Raw genomic sequence first — 19,568 nt, forward strand, 5'->3', positions numbered from 1 at the left:
CACAGGCAGGAGGCAACCAATCAATGTGTTTCTCTCACTTCGATGTTTCTCTCTGTCTCTCCCCTTCCCTTCCACTCTCTCAAAACTCAATGGGAAAATATTCTCGGGTAAGGATTAACAGAGAGAGAGTGGAAGGAAGGAAGGAAGGAAGGAAGGAAGGAAGGAAGGAAGGAAGGAAGGAAGGAAGGAAGGAAAGAAAAACATGAGGGCCTAGGTGAGCCTGGGGTGTGCTCACACCTCTGAGACATCATCACAGCATGGGTGTGCTGGGGAAGGGCTGGAGCCGGCCACCTGAGAGGTCGTGGGCCTGGACTTTGAGACATTCTTCCCATGGAGTCTTGAGTCTGGACGCTGCCCATCTCTTCAGAGCTGCTATGGACATGTTTTCTTTCTTTTTATATTTGCAGAAAGCTTTGTAAGACGTCTCACATATGTTTAGCATTTGATCATCACCTGTCTTAGTCCGTGGGGACTGCTCTAACAAAGTACCATAGAGTGAGTGATGTATAAACAACAGAAACTTCTTTCCCACGTGTCTGGAGGCTGGGAATCTGAGATCAGAGTGCCAATGTGATCAGCTTTTGGCCAGGGCCTCTTCTGGGTTGCAGGTTGCCGACTTCTTATGGCATCCTCACTCGGCAGGAAGAGGGCAAGCTAGCTCTGTAGCCTCTTCTTACCAGGCCACCAATCCCATCCCTCAGGGCTCCACCCTCACATCCTGATTACCTCCCAAAGACCCCACCTCCTGATACCATCACACTGGGGATTGGGTATCAACCTATGAATTTGGGGGAGAACACATACATTCAGTTCATAATATTAGCCCTACCCTACAAGGTAGATAAATCAGGTAAATTTTAAGTTTCATATTAAAAAAGGTTGAATACAGGAATATGTTGTGATTCATCCAAGGTCTCATGACAAGTAATGTTGGGGACAGAACTTGAACCAATCTTCTGACTTCAAATTCAGGGTTCTTCTGTTACTTTGGCTCCCAATCAGAATGTTCATGCTTTTTCCACTCACCCCACCTTTACCCCAGGGCGAGAACACACTTCTGGAATTTAGTGGTGTCTGAAAAGTGATTGCTGAATTAAATTTAATTTCTCCTGATTACTAAAAGATCATCTTCACGCAGTCTTTCTGCAGAGCAGGAGATGCTGATGTACAATTATTTGTTATTTTTCATTAGATCCTTCTTACGACTCAGTCAGGAGAGGAGGGTGGAGCAATAACATGAATTCTGGCCTCAACAAAAGTAAGTAAATGTCACTGTGTCTTTGGGAGGAAAACATTTTTCCAAGGTTGGGGTGGAGAGCTGGGTCATGAGATAAAAAAGGAGAGGAGCAAGCATTTGTTTTCCTGGTTGTTGAGTGGGCATCCAAACTAATTGCCCATTTAGGGCCTGTCAGTGATACCGGTTCCTTAAAGAGGGTTGGGGTTTTCGTTCAGAGCCTTGAGTTTGGTTTCATTGCCTTTGGTTTGAGAACTGTTGAAGGCAGAAGGTTTCTCAGGAAAAGGTTCTATGTGAACAAATAGTCACTGGATTTGGATTCTGTAATTTAAGTGATGATAATGACCCTCTATGACTTAGCTGCTCAAACCGTCGAAGCTCAGTCATGTCAAGGTCACTGTCCCCGTTTCATGAGAGGTTGAGATGAAGGATAAGTTGGTGAGGAGATGGAAGGGGTCTGAGACATCAATTGGAGTTGAAGTATGACCCAAAACTTCCCATTAATGGGGGGGGGGGAGGGGGGAAGAAGAGAAGGACTCAAATTCCTGAACCAGAATGTGTCCCTCTTGCTGCCTGTAGGGAGTAAAATATCAAGCGCATGAATGGATGTTGAAGGGAATTATTTCAAGAAAGAAGTTGGGGTTACAAATGTATGCCTCAGCAATAACCACGATCCCTTTTTAAAAAAAAATATTTTTATTGATTTCAGAGAGGAAATGAGAGGGAGAGAGAAACATCAATGATGAGAGAGAATCATTGATTGGCCGCCTCCTACACACCCCCCACTGGGGATTGAGCCCACAACCCAGGCATATGCCCTTGACTGGAATCGAACCTTGGACTTTTCAGTCCGCAGGCCGGCGCTCTATCCACTGAGCCAAACCTGCTAGGGCCCAAGATCCCTTTTAATGATATGTGTGATTATTTGTTTACTCTGTGCCCAGCACCAGGCACGTTGGGGTTCACAAAGATGAGTCGGGCTCAGAGCAGCTGGGGAGGGAGCCTTCATTCTTCACTCTCCACACATCACTCTTTAGCCGTGAACCTGGGGCCATCTGAGCTGGCTCTAGAGAGAGAAGCAGGATTTGGACCTGCAGTAATGGGGAAGACAGACCCTCCCAGAAGTGGGGGCCAGGGAAAGACATCAAGGCTGATGTGTCTGACAGTCAGGGAGGATTCCGGGTTCCTGGAGCTTAGCTGTGTGAGGGAAAGAAGTCTGGGAAGGTAAGGAAGGGGGAAAGAAGGACAGCTGGAAGACAGACCTAATTCTCTAGTCAATGAGGAATCACTAAGGTTTTTAGACAGAGAGTGCAATGGTTTAGGGCAGTGGTCGACAAACTCATTAGTCATCAGAGCCAAATATCAACAGTACAACAACTGAAATTTCTTTTGAGAGCCGAAAACTGACTTCTGCACATGGGCCACAAAGTTTCAATTGCACTGTACGTGCGCGCCCGCATGTGGTATTTTGTGGAAGAGCCACACTCAAGGGGCCAAAGAGCCGCATGTGGCTTGGGAGCCGAAGTTTGACGACCACTGGTTTAGGGAGATTAAGCTGGCTAAATAGCATGTGACGGGTCTGTGGGAAGAGCGAGGAGTGGTGAAGATACCAGTCAGACTGAGCCTTAGACTGTGCAGAAAAACAGCACAGATCTAAAATGGGTATAACAGGAATGGGAAAGGAATGGGAAGGGTGCATGGGAGATGCCATGGAGGAAGCTCAGGAAACAGTCAACACAGGAAGCAGGTGCTCTTCACTCAAACGTCGCCTTCTCTTAGAGGACCTCTCTACATTTTCTACTTTTACAATGAAACCCACAGCCCCAATACCATTAGCCGTGCTCTCCCAGGTGTTCATTGTTGTTTGCCACTGTCTGCACCGTCAACCTGGAAGTTCTAGCAGGAGCTGCTGTTTCATGGCTCAACCCCTAGCATCAAGAATGGGCAGCGCACAGTAGGGTCTAGATAAATAGCTATAAGAGAAAGTGAGTAGAGAGTGAGTGAGTGAGTGAGTGAGTGAGAAAGTAGCTTTCTCCTCTGGAGGGCATCTGACAAGATATTTCTCTCCCCTTTGGAGGTGGCCCCACTGACCGGATTTCCTCTTCTCTTGCTGTAGGTCCTCCCCTGGCAGGAGCACAAACAATGAGTAAGAATACTGAACAGCGGCCCCAACCAGGTACCTGTCCACGATGTGTAACCCCCCCTCCTCTGCTTCTCACGCAGCCATTGATTCCATGTGGCCACCTGAGAGGACTTAAACAATGTGCTGTCTGTGTCATCACTTTCCACGTAGGGTCTTTGTTTGACACCATAACAGATCTGAGAGTCAATACCGGCACTGGAATGAGGTTGTTAAATGTCAGAGGTGAAAGGCACATTAAAGATGAAGTCTTCCAATGCCTCGTTGGGAAAAATAAAGAAACTGAGGCCCAGAGGGGGCAACGTGATTTGCTAAAAGCCACAGAGCTCATTGACAAGAGCTACCCCATTCCAAGTACTCTCCAAGCCTTTCGTGTTTCACCAACCTTGCTTTCAAAAACACCTCCATCCTGTGATGGATCTACTTAACAATTTAGACAGGGGAACTTTTTTAAAAATATATATTTGTATTGATTTCAGAGAGGAAGGGAGAGGGAGAAAGGGAGATAGAAACATCAATGATGAGAGAAAATCATTGATCAGCTGCCTCCTGCATGCCCCCTCCTGGGGATCAAGCCCACAACCTGGTCATGTGCCCTGACCGAGAATCGAACCATGACCTCCTGGTTCATAGGTTGACACTCAACCACTGAGCCGCACCGGCTGGACAGGCAGGAGAACTTTTAAAAGCATGGAATTGGAGACTTTTAGCATTAGAAAGGAACTTAGAGACATCCAGGTCTATAAATCCTTCTTTAACATCTCAGACTTATGATTGCCCCACCTCTACTTGAATACTTATAGCAACAGGGAGTTTACTACCTAGCTGGGCTCAATTCCACTATTTGAGCCAAAGTCCCCTCCCTTTAACTCATTCAAGTGTCCTAGTTTTCCCTCTGGAGAAATCCTCCTCCTATTCTATATGAAGATCCCTCATATAACTGAAGGCAGCTCTTGTGCCCAACCCCAAGGCCAGCCATGTCTTCTTCATGTGACACAGCTGAGATTAATGTTTGAATAAGCCATTTGCTTTGAGATGGGAAAACACTGTTTCCATCTCCACTGAAGACAGAGCAATAGCAAATTGACTTAAGATTCATCAGGAAAGTTTAGAAACACAAGACAGATAGGGGATTTGACATAAAAGATTTAAAGAATCCCCAACAACAACAAAAATCAGATGTGACCTGCAAAAAAATGTTTGTTGTCATACTGTGTGGATAGAAAAGGGTAGGCTAAATGGCCTTAGGGACTCTTCAAAGTTAATTTGTGGGCCTAAGTAGAAACCCAAAAATCATGTTGATTTTTTTAAAAATTGCAATTATAACCATAAAAATAGTAAAATTGCACCAAACATTTAACAACATGGTCAAGTTGTAATCAAGCTCTCTACCATGATTTCCCCTGAAAAAGAAGACAAACCTCACGTAAAACCAATATTGCAGAGATTTTTTTATAGCTAATCACATAAATGTTAAGTAAACGGAGATACAAGAACAGTCACTTTATACTTAAAATACAAATTCTGGTTAGTTTAGTGTTGACATTTCCAAGCTTAAAATCACAAAATATTGTACTAGAAGGGAACTGAGGGATCCAGTAGCCCAACCCACTCATTTTGCTGATGAGAAAACTAATACCCAGAGATGGTCCAATGGCCTTAGTTTATAACATAGCTGGGGCTAGAAGCCAGCTGCTTGAGTTTGGGGGTGTATGTTTTATGCCTCCACAGAAAAGCAGAGATGTGTAAAGTTGTTAGTAATGGGTAGAGCTATTAAAGACCACTAACTGTTAGATCTTCAAGCCCATTTAATAAACTATGTTAACCTTATTCGTTTTGATGAAATATATAGCCAGCTCCTTTCCAAATGGTTTCATTACTCTGTTTTAGATAATGCTGTTATTACAAACTTGAGACACCAAATATGAAAAAAATATAATGCTGTTACTATTCCATGTTGTTTCTATAAATACTGGGATGAATCCTAACTGTGATCAAGATCTTTGGGGTCTGCAAAAACAAAAACAAACAAACAAAAAACCAGTCAAGTTTTCTGAAATCAGACTTTCCTATGATTGAAATAAAAGTACAATCCCTTGAGGTATTCTTATTGTTAATGCTGTTATTCTTATATTTTTAATAACAGTGAAGCAAATATCCTTTTTTGTTTCCTTAGATCCATATCAGATCCTGGGCCCAACCAGCAGTCGCCTAGCCAACCCTGGTGAGTTGACTTTGACCTGCAGGATTTTCTTTCTAGAATGTTCCATAGTTATGTGAGATCAGAGAGACCTCTGTCCGAAGTTCAGACACATGACTGGGGAGTAACATGTACTTCTTTCCTTGAAACATTCAGCACCGGTTTCTCTAGTGTACCAGTGAGGTCAGGGTGGGTTATTTGGTGGCAATAGTGTCCATTAGCCAAGGATGTTTCTAGAAAGCAAGCATGTTATCACTGCACACCTGCACTGAGCCTTAGCTTAGTTATAAGTGGCACAGGGAAAGGTTTCAGGAGGGAAAGATGGGGTGGGAGGACACAAAGCCACTTGGCTCTCAGTTACCTCCCTCCTGCGAGGCACAAGTGAATAAATATTCCAAAGGTGTTTTATTCTTTTTTAACAATATATTTTTATTGATTTCAGAAAGGAAGGGAGAGGGAAAGAGAGATAGAAACATCAATGATGAGAAAGAATCATTGATCAGCTGCCTCCTGCACACCCCCTACTGGGGATCGAGCCCACAACCTGGGCATGTGCCCTTGACCAGGAATGGAACCATGAGCTCCTGGTCCATAGGTCATTGCTCAACCACTGAACCACACGGGCTCAGCCAAACATGTTTTATTCTTGATTTTAGAAAGCATTGCAAGCTATCTGGCCTTACAGAAGAGGTGTGTCCTTAAAAAGTTGCAGATGAAATAAATTTGACAGTGTATTTTAAGGGTTTATTATAAAAAGAATAACTCTCAAGTGAGTTCTAAATCAAGACTGCCGAGCATGTGAGCTGATAATAGGCTGTCCTAGTGCAGGAGTGAGGCTCGCACCCGCCCAGCTGTGTGCACTGACACTGCGGGGTCCCCAGGCCCAGTCTTTGGTGCCTGGCCCTTTCCGCCCAGGGAAAAGGAAGCCAGCCAGCTCCTTCTCCTGTTACTTTTCTGTCGGCCCAGGTTCTTCTCTGTAGAACTTAGAGTGGGAGCTGGGCACTAGTGCCCTGCCAAGGAGCATCCTGTCAGCTTGAAGCCTGTGCCACACCTTCTGCCTGTGACTGACAGCAGCCTCCTAGCCCAGACTCTTCCACTGACATTAAAACCACTCCATCACTAAATATGAGAGCTGGCCAGTGACTCAGGCCTTTACAGAAGAAGAAATTCCAAATTCCTGCCCAAAGGAGTGGCTGTGGTTTGCCCCAAATCACACAGCTAGCTCTGGGCCATCCAGCACCTCATTACCCACAGTGCATTTCACCAGGCCTTGGGGCCAATTGTCTTAAGATCTAACTATGCTTATAATGCCCATCTCAGCAGCAAATGATAAAGCAAATGAACAATGAAAAGAATGGGCTGCCAAATCAATTCTGAATGTAAAAGGAAATACAGATGTATTCTGTTTTGTTTTGTTTTGTTTCGTTTTGTTTTACAAAGGGCGAGGGAATCCTTGCATTTAGGGGATCGGATTCTGAAATGTTCTGTTTTCCCATCCGTCTCACCACCTGCAGGAAGCGGGCAGATCCAGCTTTGGCAATTCCTCCTTGAGCTACTCTCTGACAGCGCCAACGCCAGCTGCATCACCTGGGAGGGGACCAACGGCGAGTTCAAAATGACGGACCCCGACGAGGTGGCCAGGCGCTGGGGGGAGCGGAAAAGCAAGCCCAACATGAATTATGACAAGCTCAGCCGGGCCCTCCGATACTACTATGATAAAAACATTATGACCAAGGTGCATGGCAAAAGGTATGCCTACAAATTTGACTTCCATGGCATTGCCCAGGCACTGCAGCCACATCCAACTGAGTCGTCCATGTACAAGTACCCTTCTGATATCTCCTACATGCCTTCCTACCACGCCCATCAACAGAAGGTGAACTTTGTCCCGCCCCACCCGTCCTCCATGCCCGTCACTTCCTCCAGCTTCTTTGGAGCAGCCTCACAATACTGGACCTCCCCCACGGGCGGAATCTACCCCAACCCCAATGTCCCCCGCCATCCTAACACCCACGTGCCCTCACACTTAGGCAGCTACTACTAGAAGCTTAATCATCGGTGGTCTTCTAGCTGAAGCCCATCCCTCACACTCCCTGGAATACTTTGGACTCTAAAGGACATACGTGGCCTTGAAGAGAAAACAAAACTGGATGTTCTTTCTTGTTGGATAGAACCTTTGTATTTGTTCTTTAAAAAAACAATCCTTTTTTTTTTTTTTTTTAATGTTGCTTCCTCTACCTTGAACAAAGAGATGGGTAATTCCATGGGCCAGTAGGCTAATGTGTATTCTCAATCTCTTATCATCTTCTGAATGGAATATTTAGATTACTGGAATGGTTGTATCATGGTTCTATGAAAGAAACTGTAAATTTTCTTTATTATTTTTATGACCAAAGCAGTTTCTTATCCACACACGGGTCTTATCATGGATCTCGTAGGGTTCACTATGCTAAGGATTCGTGGACTTAACCAGTTAGGCTCTGGTTTGAGACTTAGTGAAAATAGAGGCAGGAAGCTTATAACCTTGTTTTAGGGAGACCTAACTCAGTGGATAGCAACTGGAACATTGGTTGTAAGGCCAGTGAAGTTTTCACCCAACTGGAACTTTAAAGAAAGAAGATGTGTGTGTATTTAAGAAGCCATGGGCATTGAACAATTCCTCTCAATGGGCAATATGTACTAGGCTGACCATTTTCTCTAGAAATACTCAAGATATTAACTAAGAAATGTTCATGCAAGCGCAGACATTCCTGAAAGACAGAGAACTAAATAACTATTTTTTTTTTTTTTTTTTTTTTTTTTAGATAGTGACAGTGAGTCCCAGAACTTTGAAAAGTCTTAGGGATTTCTAAACACAAACAGATCCGCAGGCGCTGTGCGCTTGTCAGACCGTCAGTCCAGGGTCACCCAATCAGAAGGCAACTTACTGTATAAATTATGCAGAGTTATTTTCCTATATCTCACAGTATTAAAAATAAATAATTAAAAAATTAAAAAGAATAAGTAAACGAGTTGACCTCGGTCACAAAGGCAATTTTACTATCAAATCAGTCGGTGTTATTTTTTTAAATGTAATTTGTACATCTTTTGTCAATCTGTACATTTGGTCTGTTTGTACGTTTTTATAGCTGGGGTTTTTTTTTTTTTAATAAAAAAGCATAATGTGACTATTGCTGAAAAGGAAACAGACATTTAAGTCACTGACTTGCTAGAAAGAGAAGCACTGGTTGTAGTTATTTAACAGGTGTGCACACGTTACCCAAGGAGAGCCATTGAAACTTTGATGCTTTGGACATGTTTGTACATACCATCTGTCCTGCAATCACTGCAACTTTGAAAGGAACAAGCAAACGTTCCCTTGTGGGCACAAGGGATTTTCCCGCCCTATATATGCAATATATTTTTTAGATATTAAAATATATATAATTTTGCAGGTAATCGTTGACTTTTGTAAACTATGTTAAGCTGACAACTGTCCATGAAGACTATGTTGTAAAATAAACGAAATAAATTGTGCCTTCTTCTCTCAGACCTGAGGGTGTCGTCTTCTTATTGACTCCCTCCCATAGGCCAAGGGTCCATCCTGGGCCAACCTGTTTGCTTTGTTCCAGTTCTTGGACACAGACTGTCTATGGCCTTGACTGTCATCCTATAGACCTCTTTTCGGCTGGAGGAAGATTGAAATAACATTAAAAAGAAATGTCTGCAAACATCATCAGTCATGTGAAGGTTAATTTTAAGTACTCAATTGACTGGGCCACAGGGTGCCTGGATGAAACATTATTTCTGGGTATGACCCTGTCCATTAGACTTCATTCTATTGCATCCACCACGCTCCTCAAACCCAAGTGGCCAATGCCCCCCCCCCCCCCGCCCCTTTACTCCAACAGAGAATCAGATGGCCCAGCTTCTAGCCTGTTCCATGCTTCTATGTCTCTGGATCTATTTTGTTCCATAGTTTATTTTTGTTCATTAGATTCCACATATGAGTGAAAAGGGGGACATATTGTAATACTTTTAACAATAAAGATTAAAAAAAGAAAGATGGCCCAGCTTCCTCTGGTCCCATGCCAGGATTTTATAGGGCCCATGCAGATTTGTAAGATCCTTTTTCTTCCCAAGGCAAAAACTTTCTTCAAAGTGCTTCACTGTTAGGTAGCTTGTTTTCAATTTCTCTTTTTTATAATGGGGGGTGGGGAGTGGGGAGGGGATGAGGCTTGGAAAGTCCTTAATGTGAGGAATTAGACCCACAGTGTTGGTAACCCTATGAGCTTCCCTTGGTAACACTGAGTATCTTCTAGACAACAGGTCTACCCAGGCAGAATGAGATGTGCTCCAGAACTTTGGTCTCCAATTTGTTTAACTTGCACCCTGCCATTAAAAAATGTGTTAGGCCGGCGTGGCTCAGTGGTTGAGCATCGACCTATGAACCAGGAGGTCACAGTTTGATTCTCACTCAGGGCACATACATGGGTTGTGAGCTCAATCGCCAGTGGGGGGCGTGCAGGAGGCAGCCAGTCAATGATTCTCTCTCATTCTTGATGTTTCTGTCTCTCTCTCCCTCTCCCCTCCTCTTTGAAATCAATAAAAATATATTAGAAATAAAAAGAAGCTATTCCACTCGCTAACAGGACCAACACACCATGTTTTCCTTAGAGGCATTTGTGCGGAGGAAGGAGGGGCAATGCCCAGGTTTAAGATTGACTGGCTTACGGGAGGCATCCAGCTGGCTGGTCACAGAGGACAAGCAGGATCTCTGTCCTTCGGCTTCTGGCTCAGTGTTTCCCCCATTCCAGCGTTCTGCACCTACGCCATGACGTTTATTTGTTCTAACAAACAGTGCGAGCCAAGGAGAGAGAAGCGTGGCACAGCTGTGGGCAGTTCTCCTGGAAACCAGTCTTCTCCACAGTTGACAGCCCTTTGGAGCAGGAGGTCATATTTTTTTAGTGTCAAAAAAACATTAAGGACGCTCTATTTTCAATATCTGCTGTTTTGAGACATGTTTATTGGCCAGTGACCACCAGAAATGTAATGACACCTAAACTAATCGTTGTTTTGTTTAAGCAAGAATATCTCCATGCAATTGAACAATGAATCAGATGTTTATGTAGTCCATGGGTCATGCATCAAGTGTGGGCCATCAGATGGGGTGTGACTCGTTTAGACCAAATGAGATCAAGAGGCTCAAGAATGCCAAAATTGGTTTGGCTCAGTGGATAGGGCGTCGGCCCGCGGACTGAAGGGTCCCGGGTTCGATTCCGGTCAAGGGCATGTACATTAGTTGCGGGCACATCCCCAGTGGGAGGTGTGCAGGAGGCAGCTGATCGATGGTTCTCTCTCATCGATGTTTCTAGCTCTCTATCCCTCTTCCTTCCTCTCTGTAAAATAGCAATAAAATATATTTTTTAAAAAAATAAAAAAAAAAGAGGCTCAAGAACACCAGGGCAGAAAGGAACATCTGTCTCTCTTTCTTTTTTAAATTTTATTTTTGATGAGAAAGAGAGAGAGAGAGAGATGGATTTGTTGTTCCACTTATTTGTTGTTCTACTCATTGGTTGATTCTTGTATGTATAAACTTTGGCATATGGGGAGGATGCCCTAACCAACTGAGCTACCTGGCCAGAGCTTACGCCAATGTGCTTCCAGGCCAAGGCAACGGCTGGGGGAGAAATAAAGCACAAAGCAAAACGAAACAAAAGGCAGTGCTTTCTGTAGGTCCTCTGGAAACTTGGCTTCACACTCTGCTTCCTCTAATACCTGTTCATTAACAGCCATCCTGTAAACATGTCACCTTAAACGCTATTGAAAAGACACCACGTTGGGAAGCAACCCTGAGCCTGGCTGCCCTGCTCCCACTGAGCTTGGGATCTGCCACTCACAGCAGCACTGGGCTGGTGGCCAGCACTCCCTCCTGAGGCTGTAAAATGGTGCTTAGTATCAATGGGAGGGAGAGGGGAGGTCATAAAGAACCTGAATGGGGGGCCAAGGGGTTGGGTTCTGGTGAATAAACAGAGGCTTCAGCTCGTATCCAGGAAGAACTTTGTGTTTTGCAAAAAGCACAGAGGACACTTCATCATGTAGAAAGCTACTGAAGTTGAACTGCACTGCCTCAGCCAGGGAGCCAGGGGTAGGATTAGGAAAGGTCTGCTGATTTGGAGACTACAAATCCCAGGCTCCCCTGGGGGACGGACACTTCTGAGAGGAAGTGGGTTAGCCAGTCAAACCTCTAGGGTTTCAGCCAATTGAGGAAGCACATGAAGGGAAGCTTTTAAAAGGAATGTGGGCTCCCAAGCCTGGGGTCTGTCTCCCTCTCACTCTCACTTGGCCTCCTGTCTAATTGTTTCAGGCTGTCTGAGCTGGGAAATTCCTAAGCACATAGTCAATTTACACTTCGCTTAAAAGCTCTAGAGGGAAACAGAGAGGTTTCCAGCGAGACCACTCACTTACCTACAATTGCTAAAACTAAACTTAGATTTTTTTAACTGAGTTGCTTTATGTGTTTGCTTAGTGGGAAGAGAGGCAATTTAGGTAAAGAAATGAGCAAGGATGCAATGCCAAAGGACCTGGCTTCAAATTCTGACCCTTCCACCTACTGGGCAACTATCTGCACCTACACACTGGGGAGTTGAGCAGTCAATATCTCCTGCAAGAGTTCCTGTGAGGTATCAGGTGATCCCCGTGGAAAACCCGTAATAAATTCCTGTACAGGAAGTAGATCTATAATCAGGGTTATCTGTTGGTCTTTGCTAGGTTTTCTCCAAGAATGTTTATTAAGTCCTTGCTAACTGATGAGCCCTTTGAGTGGGGAGTTGAGTACAGAGTAGATTTTTGTTTTACGGCCAGAAAGGCATTTTTTTAAAAATATTTTTTTATTGATTTCAGAGAGGAAGGGAGAGGGAGAGAGAGATAGAAACATCAATGATGAGAGAGAATCATTGCTCGGCTGCCTCCTGCACGCCCTACACTGAGGAACCATTCCACAATCCGGACATGTGCCCTGACCAGGAATCAGATCGTGGCCTCCTGGCTCATAGGTCAATGTTCAACCACTGAGCCAATGGTTATTGAACCATATGAGAATAAATTGCCAACCTGATGCTTCATCCCAACAAATACGTTAGTGTGTATTTCCCACAACGTTGTTCTCCCCCATAATGTAGTACAATCATGAAAATCAGAAAACTAACATGACCTAGAATCCTCAAGGGCCATCCACTCTTCCCTAATTGCCCAGCTCTTGTCTTTTGTGAAAGGATCCCATTCAGAAATACATATTGCATTTCATTATCATGTACCTTTAGTCTGGAGCACTCCCAAGGCATTTCCTTGATTTTCAAGGCTCTGACAACTTTGAATATTATAGGCCAGGGATTTGGAGAATGGCCCTCAATTTGGGGTGGTCTGGCATTTCTTCACGCCGAGGTTCAGGTTAGGCGCCTCCGACAGGTACCAGGAGTGATCAGCTTCCTTCTCATAGTAACCTGAACATGGCACACATTTCAACTTTTTCCATTCTTGATGGGGCCTGTTTTGATGATTTGATTATGGTGGTGTCTGCCAGGCTTCTCCACTGTAAATTACTCTGTTCCCCTTTGTAATTAATAAGTATTTTGTGTGCTTTGAAATTATGTAAATGTCCCATTCATGGTCACATTTCAATGTATTCATGCACTTATTTCTATCTCTGAAGGCTCGTGGTTTTCTATCTTATTCAGTGAATATGAGATGTTCTTATCATTATTTATTTTGATGATGACATTGTCCCAGTGGCAGGCCATTCAGGCTTGTTTCTGTGTCCCTTGCTGTTATTCCCAGCAGTCTTGGGGCCCTTCCTCGACAACATACTTGGGGCTCCCTGTCCCAGCCCTGGAGTCAGTCGTTTCCCCAAGGGTTATTGGTGCTTTTAGTGGAAAATGATATTTAGAAGCAGATATCTGGGAGATAGGTGTGCTCATTTCTTTGCAGTGTTGCTGCTCCCAGGCCTTCTCAGTGGACGGAACTAGGCAACATATGTGTATACATACATGCACACACATATTTATCACCTATACACACAGACATACACTGATTGGCCAGATTATTATGATCTCTGAACGCATAATAATCTGGCCAGTGTGTGTGTGTGTGTGTGTGTGTGTGTGTGTGTGTGTATTAGAGGCCCGGTGCATGGGTGGGGTCTGGCCAGCCTGGCCAGAGGGAAGGGACACGGGCAGTTGGCCGGCCTGCCTGCTGGTTGAACTCCTGGTCAAGGGGACAATTTGCATATTAGCCTTTTATTATATAGGATATACACTGAATGGCCAGATTATTATGCGTTCAGAGATCATAATAATCTGGCCACTCAGTGTATACTGTATTAGTCAGGGTTCCCAGAGAAACAGAACCCTCGCACCTAGCAAGTGCCTGGCTTTAGAGAAGGGTCTAGCCCAGCCGTGGGCAAACTACGGCCCGCGGGCCGAATCCGGCCCGTTCGGCTGTTGTATCCGGCCCGCGGAGCCGAAAGAGCGGAGGGTTCTCTTGCTCTCCCCTCCGCTCCTTTACTTTGAATTTATATTAGTTCACACAAACACCCCATCCATGCTTTTGTTCCGGCCCTCTGGTCCAGTTTAAGAACCCATGTGGCCCTCAAGTCAAAAAGTTTGCCCACCCCTGGTCTAGCCCATGCCTGCTGTTTGTCAAACTCCACCCACGGGGCAGAAAGGTCCAAAGCCCAGCTGCCCAGCAGCTGTGGGAGGCAGGGTGAGGGGTCAGTTCTGCTCCATCACAGTTCACTCCAGAGACACGTAGAGAAAATAAAGCACATGGGCGAGACGTCTCAGTTCAAGTATAAACCCAGAGCACGCTTATAATTTGCCTGGCGATTTCTGCTGAGTCAGGGTTTGGTGCTAATAGGTTTCCCCAGAAGTCTTTCCCATTGATTGAGATACTGCCCTAGGCGCTGGCTTTCAGAAAAGTTTAATCAGGCCTCACATGTATTCCAGCAATATTTTCTAGACACTGCATTCCCTGACAACTTTCTCTTCCTTTGCTCTTCCTGTCTTTTTAGGAACTTTTATTTATCTAGTTCCTGGTCAGGAAACATGCCCAGGTTGAGGGCTTGATCCCCAGTGTGAAGTGCGCAGGAGGCAGCTGATCAATTACTCTCTATCTCATCATTGATTTTCTATCTCTCTCTCTCCCTCTCCCTTCCTCTCTGAAATCAATAAAAATATATATATTTAAAAATCCTAATAGGACATATAACCACCAGGAACCAATTTGCATAGACATCCATTTGAGAACTTTAAAATGTGGAGAATGCAAACTCTATCCAGAGGTGCTTGGTCTGTAGGGAAGAAATATGAACTTGCCACTCATTTCTGAAAAGCACAGTTAGTTGGATGGTAGCTGAAACCTGCCTTTAAAAGAGTATTCCTGATAATCCTCAGTCTTTCCCTTTCCCACTGAGTCTTTGCAAACATCAGAGATGATCTGATCGGAATCCAAGACACAAAACTCCAATGGATCTAATTTTTCAAGTGGCTTCAGTCTCACAACCAAATCCTAAGATTGCCGCTCATGCTCACAGTCAACGCTTCAAGGAAAGTTTGGGGCAAAGGGCGTGAAGAGGGAGCAGTAGAGGAAGTCAGGGTTTCTATCTACATGACTAATTACATGGCCATGGCCATGGCCAGCCCTTACTTATGGGAGGTTTCACTAATTCCAAGAGGACTTCCTGAGTAGTGTTTCCAGAAAATTCCGGAAGTATCATAAAAATCACATTTCCATACAGTGTGCACTTAGGTTCAATCTTACATTGCAAGAAATATCTAGTTTCCAGGAGGTCAGTTATTTAGTTTGTTGAGCGTTAATTACAAATGACCTCCAGCTTTCCATCCACACATCCCCAAAAGACGACGGAGGGAAAGCTAGAGTCGGAAGTACAGCGTGGCTGTGTAGTCTGTCCCGCCTCCAACATTTTGGGTAATCGTAGCAGATGGACAAACGTCCTTTATGCATGAGGGCCTGCTGGTTTTCCTGGGAGAAACTCTGACAAAAAGACAGAGGGACTGGTCCTGGGCTTTTCAGGATGCAAGTATCACAAATCTTCCTGCAAAAATATTAGTCTACTCAGAGCCACAGCATCTTCAGAAGATGAAAACGACCCTCCCTAACTCCTCAACCATACTGGTCTCTGAGGAAAAACATGGAATTTCCTGGTCTTGGTGGATTTATGACCAAAGATCCAGCCGCGGATGACCCAGGTCGTAAGTGCTGGCTGTACAGCAAATTCAATTATCCTAAATTCCTACACATCACCCCTCTTCCTGTCCCTGGGCCCTTTCTCATCATAATCTTTCCTGGGCCATCGACCCCCACCAGAGTGTCAGAGCCCAAGTTCAAGCTCCTGGCAAGCTCAGAGCTGAGAATCAATGCCGAGGGCATCTCATCAGAGGGAGGATGCCACGTTCTTGATGAAGAGCGGGGGACATCCATTCAGCCCTAGCCTGGCCCAACCACCACGAGGACCAAGTCGATGAGTTTTGTTCCCTCTCTGCAGCCATCTCCAAGGATGGAGACAACAGCACTGGGATCTGAACAGTTATTTTTTAGGACTTTACAGTGGATGCTTTGACACCCGGAGGGCCTTAAGAACAGATAAAAGAAGGACAATTCTTGAAAGTGTTATCTGCTGAGGTTTTAACACCATAGTGCACATGACATGCCTGTTCTTGGTGTGGCCTCCCCCCACTCCCTCCCCTCGTCACGTACAGTTGAAGAGCATCCCTACGTTATTTAGACAGACTTCCTGGAAGGTGCGTCTTTGGGTGGGAAGAGACAGGCACTCCCTTGGGCTTCTTGGAGTCCTGGGAACTTACTGTAAAACCCTCAAGGGGCTGAAGGAGACAGGACCCTTGAACAAATGGACAGACAGCCTCATGGATCCTGAAACAAAAGAGGGACTAGAATCCAAGGAATTCAAGTGGGAATGCTTCTGAGTTCCCGTGACTAAAATACCCTCTTCACATCTTCTTCCTTGTTCTCCCACTACCCTGGACTCCGCCCCCATATTTCCCAGTTAATAGGCCTGGCTAATTGCTTGCTAAGCTAATCACTGTCTCCTCACTCTGATCACCTCAAGGTTTACTTGAAGACTATGGATTGACTGTCCCCAGGGCAGGGCCCAATGGCAGCAGCCAGGAGGTTCTCATGGTACCGAGTTGGGCTGGGGGCACGGCAGGCACCAGGACTGGCTTGCCTAGGCCACCCCTATTGCCAGATGCTGTCAAGTGTGGGAAGATGGGGCGCAGCATCTCCTATGAAGGGAGCCCCACGCCCCAGCTTCCAGGACTTACTTGGTCTTCATGTTTCACCTAGAAATCTTGTTATGTTATGGAAAGTTTTAGACTGTCATATTCCAACAGGATACTGCGTCTCCACTGGACCTAGGCTAACGCATGGCATTTAGGGGTGGGGTGGGGGAGGATCTAACATTGAGTGAAGTGGGCTCTCCATGTTCATAGAACCCTTACAACAACCCAACCACGTGGGCATGATCAAGCCCGACTCACAGCTGAGGATTCTGAGGCTCTGACGCTGTGCTAGGAGGTGGACGTGGACTTGAGACGTTATGGAGCCATCAGGACCTTCTGACTCTTCTCCTTGCCACCTGCCACCGAGGAGACAAACTGGCCCAGGGGGACAGCTGTTTCCACCACAGAGCTGAGACACAAAGCCCTTTACCGTTTCAAAGCGTCTTCTTCCACTTCCCTTTTCCTGTAACACACATCACTGAGTCTTTTACCTCCGTGCTTGTTAACTGTTGTCTCTCCCCACTGCCACGTGAGTTCCATGCAGGCAAGGCTTTCTCAGTTCTGTCCCTGCTGCACCCCAGCACCTAGAGCCATGCCAGCCCGGGGAAGGTGCTCTGCATACGTTCTCCCAGGAGAGGTGTCCTGGGGCACCCACTTACAGGGGGACACCCACTCTACAGCTGAGGTATGGGCAGCCCCTCTGAGGCGCTCCAGCGCTGGGTGCATTGGGCTCTTGGGCTCTGCTTCATTCCGGAATCCACCTTTGACAAGGTAGATGCTCAGCTTCACAGGGAAGCTGCTCTTGTTGTTTCTAGAAGTCTCCCTCATCGGCAACATGTGGTCCATGGGAGAAAGGTTTTTAATGTGTTTGCTTTGAGAAGGGTTCCTGGAGGCCCTCCCTTACCCCACCTCCACCAGCACACACACACACACACACACAGAGAGAGAGAGAGAGAGAGGGAGAGAGAGAGAGAGAGAGGTCTGAGGAGAGACAGTTACCTGGCTCAGCTCTGTCCTGACCACCCAGATCCTGGGGGGTCCCACTTCCCCACCTCCCTGCGCCCCCAGCCCGTCCCTCCCCCAGCCCTCTGTGAATCCAGCCCATTTACAATTCCCTTTGAAAAGGTCTCTGTTTGGGTGAGTTCCGTGGGCCCTGCCTAGAGCGGCAGATTATCTGAAAATAGGTGTTATTGATTACAACCAGGTGGTCTTTATGGAAAGGGGTCCACTTGAACCAAAATAAATATTTGCCCGCACAAAGAACAAGGCGGGCCCTGTGGCGGGGCTGGGCGTGCTGAGGCCTGTCCTGGCCCCGGCGCGGGCTCTTCGCAGCACAGCCCGGATTGTGTTTCCTCAATGGGACAGGGCGCGCGGGGGGCGGCTGGGGAAGGGGGCGCACAAAGGCCCGCAGGTTCCAGCGCCAAGGGCTCGCCGCCCAGGCCGGCTGCGGGCGCGGAGCCGGCTCGGGCCTTGCAATTGTATTTTCTTTGGCTTTCTGGCGCGCTCCTTATTATTTATTTCTTTTCCCTCTGTTTTATTTTTATTTTCAAGTTGCCGGCAGGACTGGAAGCCTTCCATTCACCCCGCTGCCTTGGAGCGCGGCGCGCAGACGGCGGGAGCCGGCTCAGGCTCAGCCCCACCGCCCGCCCGGCCGCCGCCGGCTCCCGGGGAGGGCCCAGCCGGGTGCGGGGCAGGGCTGGGGGACAGCCGGGGAGCAGGGCTGGGGGTAGCCCGGGTGGGACGTGGAGGGGGGCGGGCGGTGGCTCGGAGCAGGGGTGCAGAGGGGACAGCGCGGCGTGGAGGCGGTGCCAGGCTGCGCCCCTGCTTGGATGGGGCAACACGAATTCAGCTCGACTGGGAGTCCCACCCCAGCCCAGAGTTCAAGAGACCTGGCGGTTATAACGTGGCTTTCTTGAAAAGATGATGGTAACTCGGGGTGAGATTTGGGAGTCAGTTCCAGAGGCAGCTGAAACTCCCAGCCTACTCAGGTCCCCACTCTAGACCTCTGCGCTACCGGCGCCTGCCTCCTGCCCAGGGTCAGCGCAGACCTCCCTCAGGGGCGCCCCCTGGCGTCTGTCTCCTTCCCGGAGGCTCTGAGAAATCCTCCCTGGCCCTTCCAGATTCAAACCTGCCTCTCTAGAGCCAGTAGTGGGGTCCAGGGGGCTCTAGGGAGAGAAATGGGGTGGGAGGAGGGGTCGCTCTCCTCGGTCAGTGCAGGAGGCCATAATCTACATCTTACAGAAGCTTTGGGCAGGTCCCCACCCCCACCCTTGCAGCCAGGGGATTGTCCAATGCCAAGGGTAGAGGTGTGGAGGCTGGCCCAGCTATGGAACACCGCAGCAGGCAAGGCCTCAGCCAGAGGCACCGTGGACGCCAGAGAGAAGAGCTGGGCTCGGAAAGGAGAGACTTGGAACTGACCTAAGGAGACAGTCAAGGTCGATCAAGCAAGGCAGAGCACGGGGCTGACAGAGGCAGGAGAGGGTAGGAGAGGGTCCCACTTTGCAGACCTGGTATTGCAGACCTGGCGCTTCCCCCTGCTCAGGGACGAAGGACAGACTCCTCCCAGCCCAGGCATCCTTTTTCCTCACTGGAGACATTCCTGGTGGCTGCTCTGAGCTCGTGGTCAGTTGCTGGCAGGGAGCGACGTGTTGTAAAGTAGAATCTAGAATCTCAGGACGGGGATGTCTACTTACAGTCACC

At 46.9% G+C, this 19,568-nt stretch overlaps 1 protein-coding gene across 3 annotated transcripts in view; it reads left to right on the forward strand.

Annotated features, from left to right (window-relative positions):
• Positions 1-9,103, forward strand: part of FLI1 (Fli-1 proto-oncogene, ETS transcription factor) — a 129,644-nt gene extending 120,541 nt beyond the window's left edge. For all 3 annotated transcript variants that reach the window (XM_080650359.1, XM_080650358.1, XM_080650360.1), the window contains 4 exons: positions 1,193-1,258; positions 3,351-3,410; positions 5,551-5,598; positions 7,089-9,103. In XM_080650359.1, the coding sequence (XP_080506485.1) occupies positions 1,193-1,258; positions 3,351-3,410; positions 5,551-5,598; positions 7,089-7,618 (704 nt within the window). In that variant the 3' untranslated portion in view covers positions 7,619-9,103. The remainder of the gene's footprint in view (positions 1-1,192; positions 1,259-3,350; positions 3,411-5,550; positions 5,599-7,088) is intronic.
• Positions 9,104-19,568: the final 10,465 nt, after the last annotated feature.

The sequence above is a fragment of the Plecotus auritus genome (genome assembly GCF_963455305.1).
Source record: "Plecotus auritus genome assembly, chromosome: 13".
Lineage (NCBI taxonomy): Eukaryota > Metazoa > Chordata > Mammalia > Chiroptera > Vespertilionidae > Plecotus > Plecotus auritus.